Source organism: Equus asinus, chromosome 1, assembly GCF_041296235.1.
Source record: "Equus asinus isolate D_3611 breed Donkey chromosome 1, EquAss-T2T_v2, whole genome shotgun sequence".
Lineage (NCBI taxonomy): Eukaryota > Metazoa > Chordata > Mammalia > Perissodactyla > Equidae > Equus > Equus asinus.
This window is the reverse complement of record NC_091790.1, coordinates 134,648,209-134,670,953: the sequence shown is the minus strand read 5'-3', so window position 1 is coordinate 134,670,953 and position 22,745 is coordinate 134,648,209. Positions and strand designations below refer to the sequence as shown.

Here is a 22,745-nt window from a genome sequence, read left to right as displayed (position 1 = left end):
GAGAGATATGTTCAATATTCAACAAAATCGAAGAATTTGAAAATTGAAAATCTCTCAGATGTTCTGAGAGAGAGAAAATCCCAGGGCAGATTCAGAGGATTTGGATTTAAGCCTACAGCTATATGAAAAAGAAATAAGTGAGAGAATAAAAGCCTGGGCAGTAAGTTTTTAGCTGCAAAATCTAATCCACCTCACAATATATTCTGGTAAAATGTTTGTTATAAACTGATCAGAAGTCATGCTCTATTTTGCCCTGTCCAATTTGGTAGCCACAGGCCACATGTGACTATTTAAATTTAAATTAATTAAAATTAAGTGAGATAAAAGTTTGGCTCCTCAATTGTACTAAGCACATTTTAAGGGACTCAAAAGCCACATGTGACTAGTAGCTACCATATTGGACAGTGCAGATACAGAACATATCCATCCAGGTAAAGGTCCACTGGACAATGCTGCTCTATATCTTTCAAAGATCTGCTGCAGCTTCCAGAAATTTCTAAAATCAAAAAAAAAAATTGTGTAGCTTATACACTGGGAGGATTTGGTTCTTTGGATGAAGAGTAGAGATTGGGTTGAGAAAAATCAGCGAAGGTGGCTATGGAGAGAGGGCTGGGGCCAGGGATTACTCCAAAGATGTGCTGGCCGGTAAGGGAAGGAGTCAAAAATCACGATGCATGGAAGATGTCTCTGTGAAATGTTTTTCGCTTCCCTGGGAAAAATAAGAGACATTTGAATTCTTTCAGGGGTCACAATCTAGAAGTAAGGGATGTGAGATACAATCCCAAGACTGAAGAGTAAAGCCTCATTTGACCACCAAATAAAATTAGAACTGTAGGTACAATATGACTCAAATTCTAAACTTCAGTCAAAGGTGACAAGAAATGAGAAACAAAGGGAAAATCAGTTGCTTATCTCACATATTTTATGGAGATAAGTAGCTGTCCTCTAACCTTTTTTTTTCCAGAACATGCTGCCCTCTACAGGCCACAAGGATATACACATATGTAAAGATATGCCTAAATAAGGGTTCAGTTATACCCAAATTAATAGGATCAATAGTAAAGATGTGATGAAAAAGAGAGGAGGCAGTTGGTTATATCTGTTGTCTGGAAGGCCTTAGTATCAAGAAGGGAAACAACCAACATTTATAAGCCTCTAATAAACCTTACCTCTTCAGCTGACATAAATATGAGAAATCAAAAATAGTACTATAGACTTATCATAGCATTTTCCCAGAAAAATTTAAAAGTATGTCAATGGTCGTTTTTCCTGTTTTACTAGGGAGGGTGTTTGTACTAGAGAGGGTATTTTACTAGAGAGGGTGTGGAAGAAAGAGGAAGAAGAATAGTTGATATAGTTTGACAGCTTTTACTAACATCTCCAAAGTATATCAGTTTTTTTTTTTCTTGGTGAGGAAGATTGGCCCTGACCTAACATCTGTTGCCAATCTTCCTCATTGTTTTTTGCTTGAGGAAGACTGTCACTGAGCTAACAGTTGTGCCAATCTTCCTCTATTTTTTATATGTAGGATGGTGCCACAGCATAGTAGGTTTGCACTGAGATCTGAACCCACAAACCCCGGGCCGCCAAAACGGAGTGTGCGAACTTAATCACTACACCACCCGGCTGGACCCCAAAGTATATCAATTTTGATCTAAAACTCAATATATTAAAACTAGGCTCTGAGTTGGGAAATAAAAATCAATGCATTTAAAGGAATATACATGATTTTATCCCAACTGAGAATTTAATCTTTTACACCTTGGTTGCAGTGAAGCGGTCAAAATCTGGCCTAAGAAATGAGAACTACCCTTCATCTTTACTTCAAATCGATTCTTCCATAACAGTTGTGCCATAAACACACACATTTTCTCTCACACACGCACATGCACACACACAGCTGGTATGTTTATTGCTTTAGTCACTAAAGGATTTAGCTGGACAAGCATCACAAAGATGATGGCTGATTTAATTGAATTTATGATCAAATGTTTTTCATTGCAGGAAGAGTAGAAATCACTTATGGGGAGATTTGAATAATTTAAGGGAAGTTCTCTATTTGGCATTATGTTTGTATATCAAGTCTTGAGGGATTAAATGCAGCTGAGGCCTAGCCGAGAATTCGTATAGAGATACACAAAGATATGCTGTATAACAACGTAGTGAGCGCTAGAACTATTGATTCCTTTGTGTTAATATTTCTATTCATTTATATCTCATTTATAGTCTGATTAATAATAAACACACACATATATACTCACCATGAGACGTCTGCTGTAAATCACCACTAGATTTTTCTGAGATCCTCAAAATGCCAAAATGATCTAAAAATGCTCTTTTGGATAAGAGAAAAAATAATTGATTTGGGGGTTGTATATGTGTGTGTTTACAGCATTTTAATGTATCTTTGTTGATGTTGTCAAAGACATAACAAAATCTGATGTTAACATCACTCCCGTGACGGGTATAACAAGGTAACGTGGGATTTGTGCCTTAGGGTATGGACTTTGCACAGTGTCTGCAAGAGAAAGGCTGGTTACCTTTGGAGTCCCCTACCGGCTTGCTCCCCAGTGATGACAGGGGTACTAATCCAAAGCCATGCTCTCAGCCTTTATTCATTGTGTTTTTAGAGGTAAGTCATTCACTCTCCCCATTTAAAAGCCTTAAACAGCAAGAATAACTACTTTCAGTCTCATCACTGGGACCCCCTGAGTCAAGTGGACTCCCTGGCCCTATACCCCTGCTTTAGGCTTCCCCATCAGTTCACATACAGAGAGCATCGCAGAAAAGTTCTAACAGACGCTCTGAACTTGCTAACAGTGTTTATCTACGGGTTTCTCTCAATCTAATTAGGAAAACTGTCTAATAGATGTGTTTCAAGACTTAGGAAAAAATCACAGTTTTGCATTAATTATGTACAATGCTATTTGTTAACATATCACTCTAAGGAAGGAACTGCTGGGGAAGGGAGAATCTTGTTTCTACACAAGAAGTATTTTTAAAAAATGATTTGGAGACCAAGCAGTTTAGCATGTGCTCCTAGAAAGGTAGAAGGAACATTCTAGAAGATGTCTGGGGACCCTGTATAACAATGGTATTCATGTTCAAGGACAACTGCTTATTTGAAATGCTCTGACTGGCACAGGAGGGCAGGGTGTCCTAAAAACAAAGGGGCATAAGCTAACGTTTGCTGAAGGTGCTCTGTTATTTACATCCTCAACGTATTCAATCCTTACAATAATCCTGCCAAGGGTTTTAAAGATTGAAAATTGGGGCTCAGATTGGTTAGTGAACTTCCTAAATATTATATGGTTCAGTAGTATATCTAAGATTAGAACTTGGCCCCTATGATACCAAAGATTATGCTGACTTTAGGTGCTTTTTTTGCCATTTGTGCCAATAAGGAGCTTTTGCAGCCTTCCTTCCTCTTTTCTATTCTTTCTTGGTTCATATTAACAATATTTATAGACTGTGTATTCTTACAAAGTCAGTAGGACCTACAGAGCAGACGTTGAATGTACATGTCAACATGAATAGTCTATTAACTGTATCTTCACAGTGAGTGGAAGTTGAGCCCAAACTTTATAGAAAGTCTCCCCAAATGATGATTGGGCCCCTCATCCAATCCTAATTTTCATGATAATAAACCAAGGTAGAGTGTGGAGTAGGCACCAGTGGATACAAAAGATGTCACTGTCGTTAAAATCATCTCTTTCTCCAGTGACTTGACTTATGTTCATCTTAATTTTGAAGCTGAAAATTCACTAAATTCATAAACATTTCTTAATGAAAAGAAAATGAACAAGTAAGTATTGAGGAAAGGGATCTCAAATCCAGCGTTTTTTTTTTTTTTAAATAAATAAAGAGCGGTAAAAACTTCCGCATTTCTGTTCATGCTCCACTTTTTCCCATGTGGCAATTTTCAATGTTCTGAAGCTGAAGAATTAACATATGTACCGACAGGGACCCAGTGAAGAAGACCTGGCTCTCAATTTGGGAGGGTTATTTAGAAAATGGAGCCCCTCTCAATAGCATCTCATACGTGGTGAAGAGGAAGCTGAGCCTGTATGATATTTTCTGAGTAGAGTTAGGGGAGATCAAGGGGGCCAGGAACAACAGCAGAGAGGTGAATTCCTAAGGGAGTTCAAACAGGGTAGAGAGCTGTGTTTCTAACCCCTAGCAGTTCCCAACAGAAGAGAGAGAGAGAGAACACAAGAAGGAGAAAGGAATAGAGACACTTGCAATAGGCAGTGCCCCTCAGGAGGGAACAGCATGGCTCCTAGAGGGAGGAGGAGCGGAAGGAACGTCTGCTGGCTGTTCTTTGATACTTCCACTATTCCCTCTGCAGATTTATTACACTTATGGGGTCCTCCAGAGCTATCGTCCTCTCCAAGTGCTTACAAATAAAAGACAGAGGTGAGCAGCAAAAATATAAAGCAAGACCTCTGGACACTTGAGTGTAAAATGCAAGGATTCTTCAGTGTAGTTTCCCAAGCAACAGGCATCCACATTGTTATTACACTGGTGGGCCCTTAAAACAAATGAATAGTTTGTATGTTGATCTACAATTGTGCTGTCCAATATGGTTATTTACATTTGAATTATTAAATTTAAATAAAATTTAAAATTCAGTTCCTAAGTCACACTAGACACATGTCAAGTGCTCAAGAGCCACAGGGGGCCAATGGCTGCTGCTCTGGGTGGGCAGATATAGAAGATTTTCATCAACAGAGAAGGTTCTATTGGACAGCACTGCTCTGTACAGGGTACAGAAATGTCAAACCAAACTTTTAGTTATCTCAGAGACTATGAGCCTTCCTGAGAACAATTTCTAACTCTATACTAGGGATGGAAAAGGATTTCTTCCTTATACATAGTTTTGAGGGTACCTAATGTGAACCAGGCAATGTGGAAGCGCCGGAGTCAGAGGCCTACGCTTGTCATCTGATGGGCCAGAGATCAGGCAAAACAGACTGTGTCTGACCTGGCGAGGCCTGGGTTTGCCCCTGGCCCCTCATCTCTTGACTCATCAATGAACAGGAAACCCCAGCACTCAGTACCCACTTGTGGAAAGCAGAACAACCCCAAAGATGTCCACTTGCTAATCCCTGAAGCCTGTGAATGTTACTTTCCATGGCAAAAGGGACTTTGCAGATGTAACTAAGGTTAAAGACCTTAAAATAGGGAGATTAACCTGGATTATACAGGTGAGCCTTAGAACTTTCTCCCACTGGAGGCAGAAGAGATGTGCAAAAGGGGGAGTGAGAGAGATCTGAAGTAGGAGAGATTCACGGCACTGCTGCTGCTTTGAAGGAGGGCGAAGCATGATGAGTAACACAGGGGGCCTTCAGGAGCTGGGTGAGGCTCCCAGCTGACAACCAGCAAGGAAATAGGGCCTCAGAGTGACAACCATAAGAAACTAAATTCTGCCAGCAGTCTAAATGCAGATTCCCCACTAGAGCCTGCAGACAGAGCCCAGGCCTACCAACACCTTGGTTTCGGCCTTGTGATACCCAGATCAGAGACACCAGTTGAGCCCATCCAGACTTCTGCCCAATGGGACTGTGAATAATACGTTTGTGGTGTTTTACACCAATAAATTTATGGTAATTTGTTACAGCAGTCACAGAATACAAATACACCATTTTTTATTTTGAAGAAGCAGAAGAACTTCTTCACTTCACACTTCTAGAATCTGTTTTGGGGAGCAGTTTGAGAAAGCCTAAATCTATCATCCTCTTTTCAAGGACATGAGCAGCCTGGCTGTTCCTGGAAGCTCTGAGATGCTTCAGAAGCGTGGTTGGTTTTCTTCTTTAATGAGCTGGATGGCAGAAGGAAGGCATTAGCTGCACCATAAGTCTGTAATTTTGGATGAGGAATCCAAGACATAATCTGAACGGATGAAAAACAACGGCTGCTGCCGACTCCCAAGCCTGGCACGTACTGCCAATTAGTAAGAGAGAAGACGAATATTTTCTCTCTATCAGAAGGGGAACAAAAAACTCATGTCTGACAGATAACAGCACGGGGCCTGCCCTCAACCATCACCAGGGTTTATTAATGACAGTGAATTCTTCGCTACAAAAAGACAGACATGGACAAGAAATCTGGCAATGACCAAAATGAGAATAATCTCATTGGGGGCAGTGGGAGCTGTATGGAACAGGCGGCAAATCTCACCAGCAGGGCCTGAGTGGGTGGTCAGCCTGCTGTGAACTCTATCTCCCCAGGATAGAGAAAGTCAGCTTTCTACTTCATTCCAGCTCTCCTGCTGCCTAAACCCTAGACTGGGAACAAATGTCGTCAGTTCTCAGAAGAGATCTCCCTACCCAAATTTGTAGTAAGAACAAAATAAAATCAGATGGTGATAAACACTGGAATATCAGAGTTTTTAAACTGATGATATTTCTTTCACAGGATTCATTGGGCCATATGTTCCAAGCTGTAATTCTCAATAGCACTGATCATTTGACCTTACTGAGCATGTTTTTTATTTCAAGTTATAAAATAGAGATGATAATATCTGCCCTGACTACCTCTCAAGATTGTTGTAAGGATGTGACAACATATAAGAAAGGAAATCCTATATTGCAAAAGACTGCCCAAATGTTAATTACCATTACTACTCCCATCACAGCTATGACTATGGAGCAGTGAGCGTGTGTTAGGTCTTTGACTAGGTACGTTTCACATGTTATCACATTTATGCTGCTGCTACTATAAGTGATCAGGGCTAGGCCTTCAGCAAATTTGCCAACTTTCTCTTGCACAGCTCTCTCTTTGTTCTCCTGGCACCTGTCCCCAACCTGTGTCTTTGGGTGGATCTTCATGCTGTCTTCTTTGAGACTCTCTAGGCCTCCCATCAGAGCCTGGAAACCATCTCTTATTTTAGGACCTCCTCCTTTTCCTTTCAAGAATCCACTCTGCAATTTTCTGGAAGAACTGCTTTCTGTTACATGGCAAGGGGTTTAATGGATGTGATAAACATCACACCTAAATAATCCTTTCAGGAACTGAACCAATGATCCGTTCTTGTAAAAATGAATGTCCTTAGAAATTGCCCTGAACTATGACTTTCAAGCAGGCAGATGAGATTTTGGGGCCTCCAAACAATACCATGTGTGGTGGTCCAAGGTCAGGACAAGAGACCTACTTGGATCTGACTGTCCATGTGTTGAAAACTGTATTTTCAAGGGTATGGAATGTGGTGAGAAACCACACCCCACGTGGCTTCCCAATGCTGGACATATGAATAAAACAAATATGATGAATATAAGGAATCCACAGAGCTGGGCAGTTGACTATTGCAGCCCCTGCTCATCCTTTGAGTTGAGAGGATGGAATTCCAAAATGTCTGCTTTAGTGTCTGCTGTAGAGCTTTTCATCCCAGGAAACCCATCCCTAAGAAAAGGGTGTTGATGATGGGAATAATAATTTCTTTGAAAATATTGTGAGAAGAAATCTCCAGGCACTAAATAAATTAAAACTGTTACTTTGAAGTAAATAGAATAATAACAAAAATTATCAACAAAGAAAAAATGTGAAAGTAGAGAAAGATGATTTAAAGATCTGGCTCAACTCAAGTGCTCCTCCTAGTGTTGATAAGTGCTCTGACTGCCTCTCACATTTCTAAACAACTGGCAAAGAAACGGAAAGCTCACTTACTTTGCCATATACTATTATTTTAGAAAATTTTAGATCAACTTAGAATAATAAGGCAGAGTAGAAAACAGGGCCTTTAGGTTTCTTGAGAAGGCACTCATTTAAATCTTAAAGGAAGGCAATCAGTTACGACAATAAGAAAAATACAATAGATAGTCACCAACATAAATATACAGAGCGAAATTCATGTTATTCCTCTAAATATTATTTTAAACACATTATGTTTTATGTACATGTAACACAACTATCTAGCAATTCATTTTTAAAATGTGTTTTGGAAGTTAACTACCAAAATAGATAAAATATTCAAGGAAAATTCAAGAATACAAAGTTAGGAAATACTTCTAAATCGTCTATATCAGGGTTTGTGACTTTCAAATATATGCAGGTAAATGTTTTCTTCTTCTCTATTTTTCTATTTCCGTAAAGGTAGCTTCATTACAATATCTCTTATATTTTTAATCAATTTTAGAGTATCAGTTTTTTAAATTCTTAGGAGAAATACAATTGGATTTTAACAAGAAGGACTGTAAGCAGAATGAGAGCATGTGGGTGGAGCTAGCAGGACAGGGTTGGCGTACACGTAGTCATGTCTGTGGACGTGCTTTGCTTTATTAGCAATGAGCTATGTTTTCCAAATCTGTCTTCTGTGACTGTGGGGATTTATGCTTAGTTCTCTCTTTGCTACTTTCAAACCTCCAAAATTGTTCAGCTGTTAAAAAGTTCCAAAACAAGCAAATCTGTTCCTGGAATCTTACCCTTAACTGTGCTGGAGAGCATATACTAAGACTTCTTCTCCAGCCAAAATAATAAAAGATCTTTTAAGTGGCTGAAATTCTTAGTTGATTGCACATACATGCCAATGTCAGACAACTATAAATACAGAGATCTGGAAGAAAAATAGAGAGAGTCTTTATAACTCCAGTGAAATAAAATGGAATGTTTTGAAGGCAGACAGAAAACAGTACATGTATTTATAAAATTAAGATTTGTCTCCCTTTAATCCCAAATCTCCTTTAAGTAGGAAGAGACTACATGGATCATGCACTTCCAGCATGAGGGAATAAAAAGACTTTCTTTTTTTTATTAATATATATTTATTATTCTCAATCCTATAATTAAAATTTCTTCTTTATATTATCCTTTTGAGTTTAGATATCTGCTGGATCTTTTGATATTTTTCTCCCATCACTGCTTTGTTTCCCCAGAATACTAAAAAATCCTTCAAAGGATAAAATTACGCCCATGGTTACTGGTATAAATGAAGTCAGCAGGGAATTGCATGGGTGTTACCTAGGGCAGACTTTGCCCCCAAATAAACTGGGTCACTTGTTATAGCCATTCAAAGAGAGGATTCATTTCTCTAGAAATTCTTAACTCTCTTAGGCAGGTTAACATATCCTCTAGCTTTAATAGCTGAGTTAATGCATATTTTTAAAGCCATTGTTACTTCTAATTTTGAACAGTGACTTACTTTTTTTTATGCTAACCTGTCTATCTTATATTAACCCATCAAAATGGAATCCAAATTCAAATCTTGCAAATTAGTTCACTTTATTTTGAAGGTATTACTGCTGTACAAGAGAATTTACCAATTGCTTTAGTTTCGTAATTGTGCTGTAGAAAAGCAAATTAGTGAGCAGCGATGGAGAAAGCCAGAACTTGCTTCATAGCCTTTAAACGCAGTTCTTCCAAATCTAGACCTCACTTTGAAGTGAGAGATGTTGAAATGTTGATGGTGGTCGCAAGGTCACAAGTCCATTTGAAGAAAGAATCAATAACGTAATTAATGTCTCTGACTTCTCAGTTCTCTCTAAATTACATTGGGTTTGAATTGGCTAGAGGCTATAGCTCGGCTCTAAGGATTCAGTCCATAACAATGGGATACCAGAAAGTAATACTTTTATAATATTTTCAGTGATGATTTTATTACTTAGTGTTTTCTAAAATAAATCCTTAAGTCAACAAAAAATAAGACTTACGGGGACTCAAAAATAGCACGGTTCTGAACAAGTCATGTTTGTAATTTTAAAATCAAGCTCCGCTTTTAACATTTTTCCTAAAACATTTTAAAAGTAATCTAAGGGTACAACTCAGTTTATTAAATGACTTTGAATTAATTCTAATTTTTTCAAGAAAGCCTATGTGATGGAGAGATCAAAAGAAAAACATTAACCGCAATTTCTACCAACGGATTAAACAGACTTTACATGAAAATCTAATACTTCCTTCAGTATGTTAGAACTTGTTTTCATAGAAAAACTATAAATCCTACGTTTATGGAAAATGCAAACAATAAATGTTTCTGAAGTGATAGCTTAAAGAAAAATTGCGTTTTCATTTTGTGAAAAATCATATTCTAAAGAATTCTTATTTGCCCTCAAAAGGAAAAGCATATTTACTGATATCTAGCATCTTCTAAGAAAAATTTAGAGATTGAGCACAATGCACATAGGTTTTAAAATTTCTAAAGAAGCAATACCAGAAGATTGCACATCCTGATTTTTGTCGACAGAATTAACTACTCTTGTTGCGACGTGAACGATTCCACTCAGAGAAAGGATGACATCAGGTCTTAGGTGGTCAGAATGAAGTGAAGCAATGCTTGAACACTACTTCAATTTTACTTTCCTTTTTGAAAGACAGGAAATAACCTAGTTTCTTCTGGGATAGAGTAACATAAATGCACAAAAGCATCTTCTCTGATACGCATCTCACTAGGCACTATGGAATAGTTGAACAAGAAAGGCCATTCCTCTGAGTGTTAGAATGCCTATGATGGCAGGTGCTGAATACAAGTTGCAAAAATGAACAACTAGAGTGGATCAGGTGTAAACAGCGTGGGGTCATATCCACCAGAGGCCAGAGGAAGAAATATCACTTAGCATCATCTACAGACCTCCCCATCTTTTGTAGACCATTCTAAGTGGATAGGAACTACCATTTATCTTCCTGGGTGATTTGGAAGTCATTCTAGCTCTGTCCCTTTGAAGGAAGGAAGTGGAAAGCCGTCTAAATTGCAGGCTATTCCCCACAAATGCTACTATGTGTACATTTGCCAGATTTTCCTGTTACTTCAAAGATAGGGTTAGAGACTCAAATGTTTTATCAAGAATTATTTCGTGAAGTAGTTACCTGGTTAGACAAACTTTTTGAACAATTATGAGAGCGGAATGTGTTTGATCATTTAATTAAGGTAGGAACTGTGTACTGCATATATTACCTGGTGTATGGAAGCACATAATTAAAATGTTAGACCACTGACCAGTAAAGTGAGGGGGAGGGTAGGAGGGTGAGGAACACATACAGAGTGCTCCCAGCAGAGGGCATGCCTCCCAGGGGAGACTGTAGATATGAAGAACTGACTCTTCAAATGGCAAATGCAAAACCTTGTATTAGACAAAAATATTTATATCAGTGTGTTCTTCCAAGTATAAATTTAATCAAAATAAATTGACAAATTTTTCAAATAAACCACTGTAGAATTTAATGTATTCATCCCATGAATTCCTCATAATAAGCTATCCATTGTTTTGACTGACAGCATTGACTAAAGGCATTTTTATTATATAAAGGCTTTTTATTGTTTTTTTATTTTCATAACTGATGGTGTCTAAAATTTAACACGTCATAACAGTAAAAAAGGAGACAATAACAGTACATTCTCCATTGACAAAATTTTGTTATGAAAAATTATAGTTTATTTCATCAAAGCAGTTCTGGTTACCTTTTCCCCAGCATAACACTTGACACATGATACCCACAAATACATGAGAGTGACTCAACTGCTCTGCTTTCCAACTTTCAATGATTTACTAACAGGTTGGCTTGCAATAAAAGACCTCTGAATAACTTGAGAAAGCTAGATCTTCAGATTTTGTCAAATTTTGAAATCCATAAATAAAACTATTTCAACAAGGTCAGATGAGAGAATAGAAATTAAATAAATGGAGTACATATACTTCAAGTGATACAGGTACCTAGCTTCCCAAGAAAGCTTAGAGGAATAAATGGGTAAATTGGAAAAATCTGATAAAATCAGTTTTATCTAGCTCAAAGGTTGTCACCAACATTATTTAGATTAGAAAGTCAGTCATTATATTACACTTAATAAATGTTATTTTGCCCATGCTAAAACATTTCTTGGAATCTAGTTACAAGAAGTTGACCCCAATGAACTTTTGGATTTACAGCTCTGAAGCAATGCCACATTGCTCTAGGAACCCAAACTCATACAACACTGTTGGCTCAGGGTGAACATGGCAGCTGGCACACAGTCAGGGCTTAATAACTGTTTACTGGTTAAATGATTGGACAACTGGATGAACAAAGGAAAAAATGTCATGACAACCTTCTCAGGAGAGCGTTAAAAATTAAAAGGGAAAGAGAGAGAGAATGAACACAATCTTTATAAAGACTTACTTATTCCATGCTTGTCTAAGGTTTTTAGAGCTGTACAGGGTAAAGCGTTCTGAAATAAAAAAGAAAAATGATAAACAATCTTTGTTTCAAGTGTATATATTGCAAGTATGTTAAAAAAAAAAAGACCCTCAACTTTCAAAAAGATAGTGTTTAATTTAGCCATAGCTATGCTAGCCACAGTAGGTCTTCACCCTTAGATTGGGCAGTTATAAAGAGTAAAACAGGACGATCTTAACATTCTAAACAATGAAGCATTGTTTTCTTTTGTTTAGGGTGACTTATTGTATAATCTGGTTTCCTAGTAACTATTTCTTAAAATTACTAAGTTTTAATTCGGTCAAAAGAAGAAACTCAAATTCCAAACTTCTTAACTGTAAGTAGATTTATAGAATATTGACACATGGGTCAAATGAGACCTGCTGTTTTCTCCATGAAGACATCGCTGACCAAATGTAGTAATGTTGGCTCTCCTTTCTTAATACTATACAGTATTTACATATGCTCAAAGCCAAACTACCAATGTCCTATAATGTGTATTTATATTTATCATTGAAAAACATTTATGATATTTTTAAAATTAAAATGTAACATTTGTTTTACCAAGTTAAACAATAAGGTGGCATAGAATAGATATTAATAATCTCCCCTCTTGCTCCCCATTTTTCACTCCTGATGATATAGCAATTGTTAATGGCTTGGCATGTCTCTTTTCATATATTTCATACAAACCCATCCATATATACTAATATATATTCTATTTTAATTTTTAAAATGGATTGTATAATAAACATTCTCTGAAATTTCTTTAGGCACTTAATAATATATAGCAGACAGTCCTTTAATAATATATAGTGGAGAGTCCTTCAAATAAAAAAATAGATGTAACAATTGTTTTAAAACTGTAAAATAATTCCATAGAAGTACCATAAGTTATTTGGCCAATATAGAACTGCTTGGCAAATGGTATGCACATTTTACATTTTAATAGATGCTGACAGATTACTTTTCATTTTCCCATCAGCAATAAAAAATAATGTCTTTTTTATATCTTGCATCCCTAAGATGCAAGGATGGTTCAATATGTACAAATCAACAAATGTGATACATCACATTAATAGAATGAGAGAGAAAAATCACACGATCATCTCAATAGATGCAAAAAAAGCATTTGACAAAATGCAACATCCATTCATGATAAAAATTCTCAATGAATTGGGTATAGTAGGAACATAACTCAACACAAGAAAGTCCATATATGACAAGCCCATAGCTAATATCATGCTCAATGGTGAAAGGTTGAAAGCTTTTCCTCTAAGATAAGGAAGAAGACAAGAGTGCCCACTCTCACCACTCCTATTCAACATGGTACTGGAAGTCCTAGCCAGAGAAAGGAAGGAAGGAAGGGAGGGAGGGAGGAAGGAAGGGCATCCAAATTGGAAAAGAACAAGTAAAATTGTCTCCTTTTGCAGATGACGTCATTTGATACATAGAAAATCTTAAAGACTCCACCAAAAAACTATTAGAACTAATAAACAAATTCAGTAAAGTTACAAGACACAAAATCAATATACAAAAATCAGCTGCATTTCTATATACTAACAATGAATTACCTGAAAAAGAAATAAAGAAAACAATCCCACTTACCATAGCATCAAAAACAATAAAATACCTAGGAATAAATTTAAACAAAGAGGTGAAAGATCTGTACACTGAAAACTATAAGACATTGATGAAAGAAAGTGAAAAAGACACAAATAAATGGAAAGATATTCCATGTTCATGACTGGAGCATCAAGATTCCAATATCATTTTTGTTTTTTACAGAAGTAGAAAAAACAAACATAAAATTCATATGGAACCCCAAAGGACCCTAAATAACCAAAGCAATCTTGAGAAAGAAGAACTAAGCTAGGGGCATCATAGTCCCCATATTATAAAGCTATAATAATCAAAAAAATATGGTACTGGCATAAAAACAGACACATAGACTAATGGAACAGAATCGAGAGCTCAGAAATAAACACATGCATATATGGCCAACTAATATCCAACAAAGGAATCAAAATATTCAATGGAGAAAAGATGGCTTCTTCAATTAATAGTGCTAGGAAAACTGGATATTCACATGCAAAAAAATGAAACTGAACCCCTATCTTATATCACTCACAAAAATTAACTTGAAAAGAATTAAAGACTTAAATTAAGACCTGAAGCCATAGAAGAAAATATAGGGAAAAATCTCCTTGACATTGGTCTTGGCAATGATTTTATGGATACAACACTCAAAAAGCAAAAATAAACAGTGAGACTGCATCTAGCAAAAAAGCTTCTGTGCCACAAAAAAAGCAATCAGTGAAATGAAAAGGCAACCTACAGATTGGGAGAAAATATTTGCAAATCTCATATCAGATAAGAGGTTAAAATCCAAAATATATAAGGAACTTATATAACTCAATAGCAAAAAAAATAAATACAGGCATACCTTGGAGATATTGTGGATTCGGTTCTAGACCACCATAATAAAGTGAAGATCTCAATAAAGTGAGTCACACAAATTTTTTGGTCTCCTAGTGCATATAAAATTTATGTTTACACTATACTGTAGTCTATTAAGTGTGCAAAAGCCTGTCTACAAAAACAATGTTACATACCTTAATTAAAAAACACTTTACAGCTAAAAAAATGCTATTATCTGAGCCTTCAACAAGTCAAAATCTTTTTGCTGATGGAGGGTCTTGCCTCGATTTTGATGGCTGCTGACTGATCAAGGTGGTGGTGCTGAAGATTCGGGTGGCGGAAGCAATTTCTTAAGATAAGACAACAGTGAAGTTTGCTAAATTGATTGACTCTTCCTTTCAAAAATGATTTCTCTGTAGCATGCAGCGCTGTTGGATAGCATTTACCCACAGAATTTCCGAAATTGGAGGCAATCCTCTCTAATTCTGCTGCTTCTTTATCCACTAAGTTTATGTAATATTCTAAATTCTTCGTTATCCTTTCAACAATTTTCACAGCATCTTTACTACGAGTAGATTCCATCTCAAGAAACCACTTTCTTTGCTCATCCATCAGAAGCAACTCCTCATCTGTTCAGGTTTTACCATGAGATTGTAGCAATTCAGTCACATCTTCAGGCTCCATTCCTAATTCTGATCCCTTTCTACTTCCACCACATCTGCAGTTATTTCTTCCACTGAAGTCTTCAACCCATCAGTCATCCATGAGGGTTGGAATCAACTACTTCCAAACTCCTGTTAATGTTGATATTTTGACCTCTTTCCATGAGTCATGAACATTCTTAATGGCATTTAGAATGGTGAATCCTTTCCAGAAGGCTTTTAATTTACATAGTCCAGATCCATCAGAGGAATCACTGTCTATGGCAGCTATAGCCTTACGAAATGTATTTCTTAAATAATAAGACTTGAAAATCAAAATTACTCCCTGATCCACGGGCTCCAGAATGGATGTTGTGTTAGCAGGCATGAACACAACATTCTTCTCCATGCACATATCCATCAGAGCTCTTGGGTGACCAGGTGCATTGTCAATGAGCACTAACAGTTTGAAAGGAATCTTTTCTTCTGAGCAGTAGGTCTCAACAGTGGGCTTAAAATATTCATTAAATCATGTTGTAAACAATGTGCTGTCATCCAGGCTTTGTTGTTTTGTTTATAGAGCACAGCCCGAGTGGATTTAGCCTAATTCTTAAGGGGCCTAGGATTTTCAGGATGGTAAATGAGCACTGGCTTCACCTTAATGTCCCCAGCTGCATTAGTCACTAACAAGAGAGTCAGCCTGTCCTTTGAAGCTTTGAAGCCATGCATTGACTTCTCCTCTTTAGCTATGAAAGTCCTAAATGGCATCTTCTTCCAATAGAAGATTGTTTGGTCTGCATTGAAAATCTGCTGTTTAGTGTAGCCACCTTGATTAATGATCTTAGCTAGATCTTCAGGAGAATTTGCTGCAGCTTCTACATCAGCACTTGCTGCTTTCCCTTGCACTTTTATGTTATTGACATGGTTTCTTTTCTTAAACTTCATGAGCCAACTTCTGCTAGCTTCAAACTTTTTTCTGCAGCTTCCTAACCTCTCTCAGCCTTCATAGACTTGAAGAGAGTTAGGGTCTTGCTATGAATTAGGCTTTGGTTTAATGGAATATTGTCACTGGTTTTATCTTCCAGCCAGACCACTAGAACTTTCTCCATATCAGTAATAAGGCTGTTTCACTTTCTTATCATTCATGTGTTCACTGCAATAGCACTTTTAGTTTCCTTCAAGAACTTGTCCTTTACATGCACAACTTGGCTAACTGTTTGACCCATCCTGGCTTTTGACACTCCTTCCTCACTAAGCTCAATAATTTCTAGCTTTTGATTTAAAGTGAGAGACCTGTGAGTCACTTGGACAACTAGAGGCCATTGTAGGGTTATTAATTGGCCTGATTTCAATACTGTTGTGTCTCAGGGAATAGGGAGACTGGAGGAGAGGGAGAGAGATGGTGGAATGGCTAGGTGGTGGAGCAGTCAGAACACACACAGCAATTTATTGATTAAGTTCACTGTCTCATATGGGTGTGGCTCATGGGCATGCCCCAAACCAATTACAATAGTAACATCAAAGATCACTCATCACAGATCATCATTAAAATGAAACATTATTATAACGAATATAATAATAATGAAAAAGTTTGAAATATTGTGAGAATTACCAAAAGGTGACACAGAGACATGAAGTGAGCAAATGCAGTTGGAAAAATGGCGCTGATAGACTTGCTTGACACAGGGTTACCACAAACCTTCAATTTGTAAAAAATGCAATATCTGCGAAGTGCAGTAAACTGAAGCACAATAAAATGAGGTACACCTATAGTTCCATTTAAAAATGGGCAAAGGACCTGAATAGACATTCTTCCAAGGAAGATATTCAAGTAGCCAACAAGCATATGAAAAGGTGCTCAACATCACTATCATCAGGGAAACGCGAATCAAAACCACAATGAGATATCACCCCACAGCTGTTAGAATGGCTATTATCAAAAGACAAAAAATAACAAGAGTTAGCAAGGATGTGGAGCAAAAGGAACCCTTGGGCACTGTTGGTGGAAATGTAAATTGGTATAGCCCCTATGGAAAACAGTATGTAGATTCCTTAAAAAATTAAAAACAGAGCTACCATATGATCCAGCAATTCCACTTGTGGTTTGAAGGTAACAAAATCACTATCTCAAAGAGATTTCTGCATCCTTATGTTCATTAAAGCATTATTTACAATAGAGAAAATATGGAAACAAACCAAGTATCCATCAATGGATGAATCAATAAAGAAAATATGTGTGTGTGTATATATATGGGTGTGTGTGTGTGTGTGTGCGTGTATACATATATATAACGGAATATTATTCAGCCATGAGAAAGAAGGAAATTCTGCCATTTATAACAACATGGATGGAATTTGAGGGCTTTTTGGTGTGTGAAATAAGTCAGACAGAGAAAGAAAAATACTGTATGATCTCACTTATATGTGGAATCTAAAAAAACCCAAACTCTAAAAGCAAAAAACAGACCGGTAGCTGCCAGGAGTGAGGGTGAGGGAGGAGGGGAAATGGGTGAAAGTAATCAAAGGGTATAAACTTCCAGTTACAAGAGGAATAAGTCCTGGGGATGTAATGTAAAGTATGGTGACTACAGTTAACAATAGCATTGTGTATTTGAAAGTGGCTAAGACAGTAGACTTTAGAAGTTCTCACCACATACAAAAAAATTGTAACTATGTGAAGTATGAATTTGTTTAACTAAACTTATTGTGGTAATTACTTTGTTATATATACATATATAAGATCACCACTATGTTGTACACCTTAAACTTATACAATGTTATACATTAGTTATATCACAATAAAACTGGGGAAAAAAGACAGCATTCTAGCAAAGTAAAACAAGGAGATATGATGCAGAGTGATCAGTCGAGAGGGACATTCTAGGTTTGGAGATGAGAGAAGATGAGTTTCATACAAAACAGTCAGTCGACAAAATAAATAAAGTTCCTATCAGAAGACTGGTTGGAGTTTCATTAAAATGTTGGTTTACCTGAAAAAGATTATATAAAATCTTTGTACATAAGAATATGGTGCATCTTTCCATTTAGACAGGATTTGTGTGTATGTCCTCCAGGAAAATTATATAGTTTCCTTTTCATATTGATCTTATTTCTTTTCAATAATTTAATACTTAAAATGCTTACTTTTGCTTAATATCGGTTGGATTTTTTTGTCAGTGTTGTCCACTTTTAATTATAAGCTTTTAAAGGAGAGAATGGAAATGATTTATATTACTTTTATTATGGTATGTTTCATATATAAGAATACCATTTAAGAAGAACAAAAAGAAATTTAAGAACACATTCAGCATCCTATATCTAAACACAGAGTTTATTCAAAAGGAATGACTGGAAATATTGCACAATAATTCATTCATTCAATTATTATTTATTGAGCAACTACTGTGTGCCAGGTATACTTCTTTGGGCTGAAGACACAGGAGGGAACCAAAGAGAAAACCTTCCTGCCTGCAGGGAGCTCACATTCCAGTAAGGGATGTGCAAGGTCTGAGTGAGCATGGAGGACAGGGTGGCTGGAGCAGAGATAGAGAGTCGAGGAGAGATGAGTGGAGGCTGAGACAGAGGTGGGGTAGAAGGACAGAAGACTGGCTCACATAGAGTCCTTGTGGTCTTTAAGATATGATCCAGATAATTTTTTCTTTTTTGGTGAGAAAGATTGTCATTGAGCTAACATCTGTTTCCAATCTTCCCCTTTAGCTGGAGAAAGATTGTTGCTGAGCTAACATCTGTGCCAATTTTCCTCTATTTTTTGTATGTGGGACTCCAACACAGCATGGCTTGATAAGCGGTGTGTAGGTCTGCAACTGGGATCCGAACCTGTGAACCCTAGGCTGCTGCAGTGGAGCACGCAAACTTAACCACTATGCCACTGGACTGGCCCAACATAGACTTTTTTTTAAGGCTTATCCTGGCTTCTGTTTGGAGAATACATTACAAGAGGCAAAGTTGGAAGCAGGGAGACCAATAAAAGGTTATTATGACTGTCCAGGAGAGAGATGATATGACTTGGGCTATGGTAACAGAGGGAATGCAGTGAGAAGGGGTCAGTCTGAAACTTTTTGGAAGGTAGAGCCAGTAAGATTCATCAATGAATTGGATATAGGGTATGACAGAAAGGTAGGAGTTAGGACGACTAATAGAGCATTTACTGATCTCCAAATTCCAGGTTTCTAAGGTTTTGAATTTCATAATTTAATTCAAATATTACCCTGAGAATATATTAATCATTCCATGATGATTCAGAAGGTGTTTAAAGTTCTCAAGGAGTGTCAGAGTCATCACAGCAGGGGTAATTGTCAAAATAGCTAATAACGTGCAAGGCACGGGTATTGACCAATCAGTATGGAAACCAGCCATTATGCTATACTGATGTGCGTTCACCGACGATCAGGTTTGATTATAAACATCCATTGTTATAAAGCTATAGGCAAAAGTGCTCACCAACACTTATGTATTTATTTGTTTCAAAAGAATGTCTAATGTCTGGGGCCCGCCTGGTGGCGCAGCAGTTAAGTTCGCATGTTCCACTTCTGAGCGGCCCGGGGTTTGCCTGTTCGGATCCCAGGTGTGGACATGGCACTGCTTGGCAAAAGCCTTGCTGTGGTATGCATCCCACATACAAAGTAGAGGAAGACAGGCATGGATGTTAGCCCAGGGCCAGTCTTCCTCAGCAAAAAGAGGAGGATTGGCAGTAGTTTGGTCAGGGCTAATCTTCCCCCCCAAAAAAAGAACATCTAATGTCTGAGTTTATTTTCGACTAGACTGCATTATATAAGACGCAACATAATTCAGCCAGTTGGTGTAGAGCAGAAATTTAAAGGCATATTTTCAGTTTGAGGATTAACTAACAAAGAAAGGAGAAATGGAAAGAATAGTTCTTTTTATAAAGGTTTTTAAAAAAATTATTGTCTAAAGTCTGGTATTAAAAGAGCAAGATACATTTTTAAAATTAATTACATCAAAATGTCCTTGTAAAACAAATTTGATCTCCTTAACTTCGTATGCTCCACAAAGCAATTTTAATAAGTTGCTATGATTTCAGAAGGAACAAGAATTCCATTACAGATAAAATTAATACAATCTTGCATTTACAAGTAAATTATTATTCTTAGCAATTAATGACTGCACATAAATATTAGTACTAAAAATTGTCTCTATTTAGAGCTTGACAGGATGTGCTAATAGAAATTTTTTTTTAGAAATGCAATATGTCAGCTTTAGCCATGCATAAAAGAGCCAAAATTGATAGTGAAACTTCCATTTGAAAGGAGAAAAACTAAGGATATAAAGAAGTCGTCCTACATTTACTTTCCATCACTATTCACATAAACTCTTAATTCTTTTAGCAAATGTCACCTGGGTACCACCTGTGTGCCAGTTACTGCACTGGGCAATGGGTACACAAAAATGAATAAGTCCTGGGGGCTGGCCCCGTGGCCGAGTGGTTAAGTTCGCGCGCTCCGCAGCAGGCGGCCCAGTGTTTCGTTAGTTCGAATCCTGGGCGCGGACATGGCACTGCTCATCAGACCACGCTGAGGCAGCGTCCCACATGCCACAACTAGAAGAACCCACAACGAAGAATACACAACTATGTACCGGGGGGCTTTGGGGAGAAAAAGGAAAAAATAAAATCTTTAAAAAAAAAAAAAAATGAATAAGTCCTGCTTACAGTTCCATGGCACAGAAATGTAAATACAGAATTACAAATACAGGGTGAAAGTGCTCCAGTGTGGATGTGGACACAGTCCCCCGGGAGCCCAGAGGCAGAGTCACTAACTGCATCTGTTTCTTTTCCAAATGAAGAGGGAATAAACTCAAATGTCTGAAGCTAGCTCCAGTGACACACAGGACCTGATCTCCTGTATTCAACATCTTTCAGATCTTAACTGACAAAGCACACAATTTCAGATGGAGCCATTTCTAAACATTTTCTGCAATAAGCATGCATTTATGTTTATAATTAGATTAAAAAATTATATTTTAAAAACTATTTCCATCATAAATAAAAGTAATGTTCCATTGGAATGAAAGCAACACAATTAGCCATGTAAGTTTTGAATACAAAAAAGGTGTTTACATTAGTGCCCCAAATCAGTAAGAGTTATATTGAATAAAATAGATATTCAACTGCCTGTGAATAATTTTGTCAGAGTATTTGAGTATGTGCATACGAGTGCTTTACACTGTTCTCCTTCAGTTCAGTTTACTCTGTCACTTACTACTTTAATGTCAGCTTTCTCTTTCCAATTATGTTTAAACTAGGAGTTTAGAATGTCCTGATGTAAAGCATTGGCTAACTCATAGCATAACTGAGGAGTGCAATTAATTTACACCTGCAGGCTGCTTTTCACCTTCTCCTCTCATTGCTGGGACACTGCAGAGGATGATCACACACAGCGGGAGGCCAGGGAGGAGCGCTGGCAGAGGAGAAGAAGAAATCACTTGCTATGCGACATGATGGGGGTGGGCGGAAAGAAGGCCAGAAAGGTTTTCCCTCCAACTGCCATGACTATGCACCGTAATTTGTTGAAATTCCACAGGAAAACAACTGGACAGCAATGCTATATATTCTAAAGTTTCCCAGCTTAAAAGAGCTGAGCGGGAAACAGCTTGAGGCACCATGAAAGCAGATTTTAACTCACATGAAGATAACACCTAAATTGGAATTCACTCATTTGCTTATAGGTATGTACTGTCTACTCCAGGAGAGTAATTTGAATTTTCATTCTCTCCCTTCTTCATCAACATTTTTTGTATCTTATAAGATACTGCTGTCTTTTTTAACTTCAATAACAGGACAATGTATGAGTAAATAGTTAAATCAACCAATCAATTAAAAACCCCAAGTATGTTCAAAGAACTTGAAAGGCTAAAAACCAGGATTTGTATGTAAGCTCTTTTCTTTCTTTTTTTGGGGGGGGGGGGGGCGAGGAGGGGTAGCACTAGAGATAAGATCATGAAAAGTCTCAAACTTTAGTATACCTTTTGCAGAAGGAGTTAATATGCAATGTAAATAATACCATGGGATAAGTATTTATAAGTCAATATAAAAATGAGTATGTCCCAAATGCCATAGGAAATGTTAGATGTAATTGACTCCTCTAAACCGTAAATGCCACTATTCACAATTTAAGCTCTTTAGGATTATTTTGCATTTAACAAATGCATTTACTCTTTCTTACTGAGTTTGTAAGAAAATAGTACAGATTTAAACAAAGAGCTGTGGCCATGCCAAAGGGCATCCTATCTAACATCTGGGAGAGGTGCTGAGCCTGACGCCTTTCTCAGGATGGCTTCAGTGGAGCAAAAAGCTCCAGGCCTTTATAAAGGTGAACAATGAACCTGGTCATGAATCACTCTGTGAACATTTCAAAGGATTATCCTAATTACTTGTTTATGTGAACGATAATATCCTTAAGTCCTTTAGGAGAGAAGGCATGAATATTCATTCATTCTCTCATTCATTCTGCAAATATTTATTGTGTTCTTACGGTTTGCCAGGCACTGTTCTAGGTGCTGTGAATACGTCAGTGCACAAAACAT

The 22,745-nt window shown here is 37.3% G+C and overlaps 1 protein-coding gene across 7 annotated transcripts in view; it reads right to left on the bottom strand.

Moving 5' to 3' along the window:
- CDK14 (cyclin dependent kinase 14) overlaps positions 1-22,745 on the bottom strand; it is a 550,632-nt gene that overhangs the window by 101,756 nt on the left and 426,131 nt on the right. For all 7 annotated transcript variants that reach the window (XM_014842923.3, XM_070508163.1, XM_070508157.1 and 4 more), the window contains one exon: positions 12,085-12,133. In XM_014842923.3, coding sequence (XP_014698409.1) covers positions 12,085-12,133 — 49 coding nt within the window. The remainder of the gene's footprint in view (positions 1-12,084; positions 12,134-22,745) is intronic.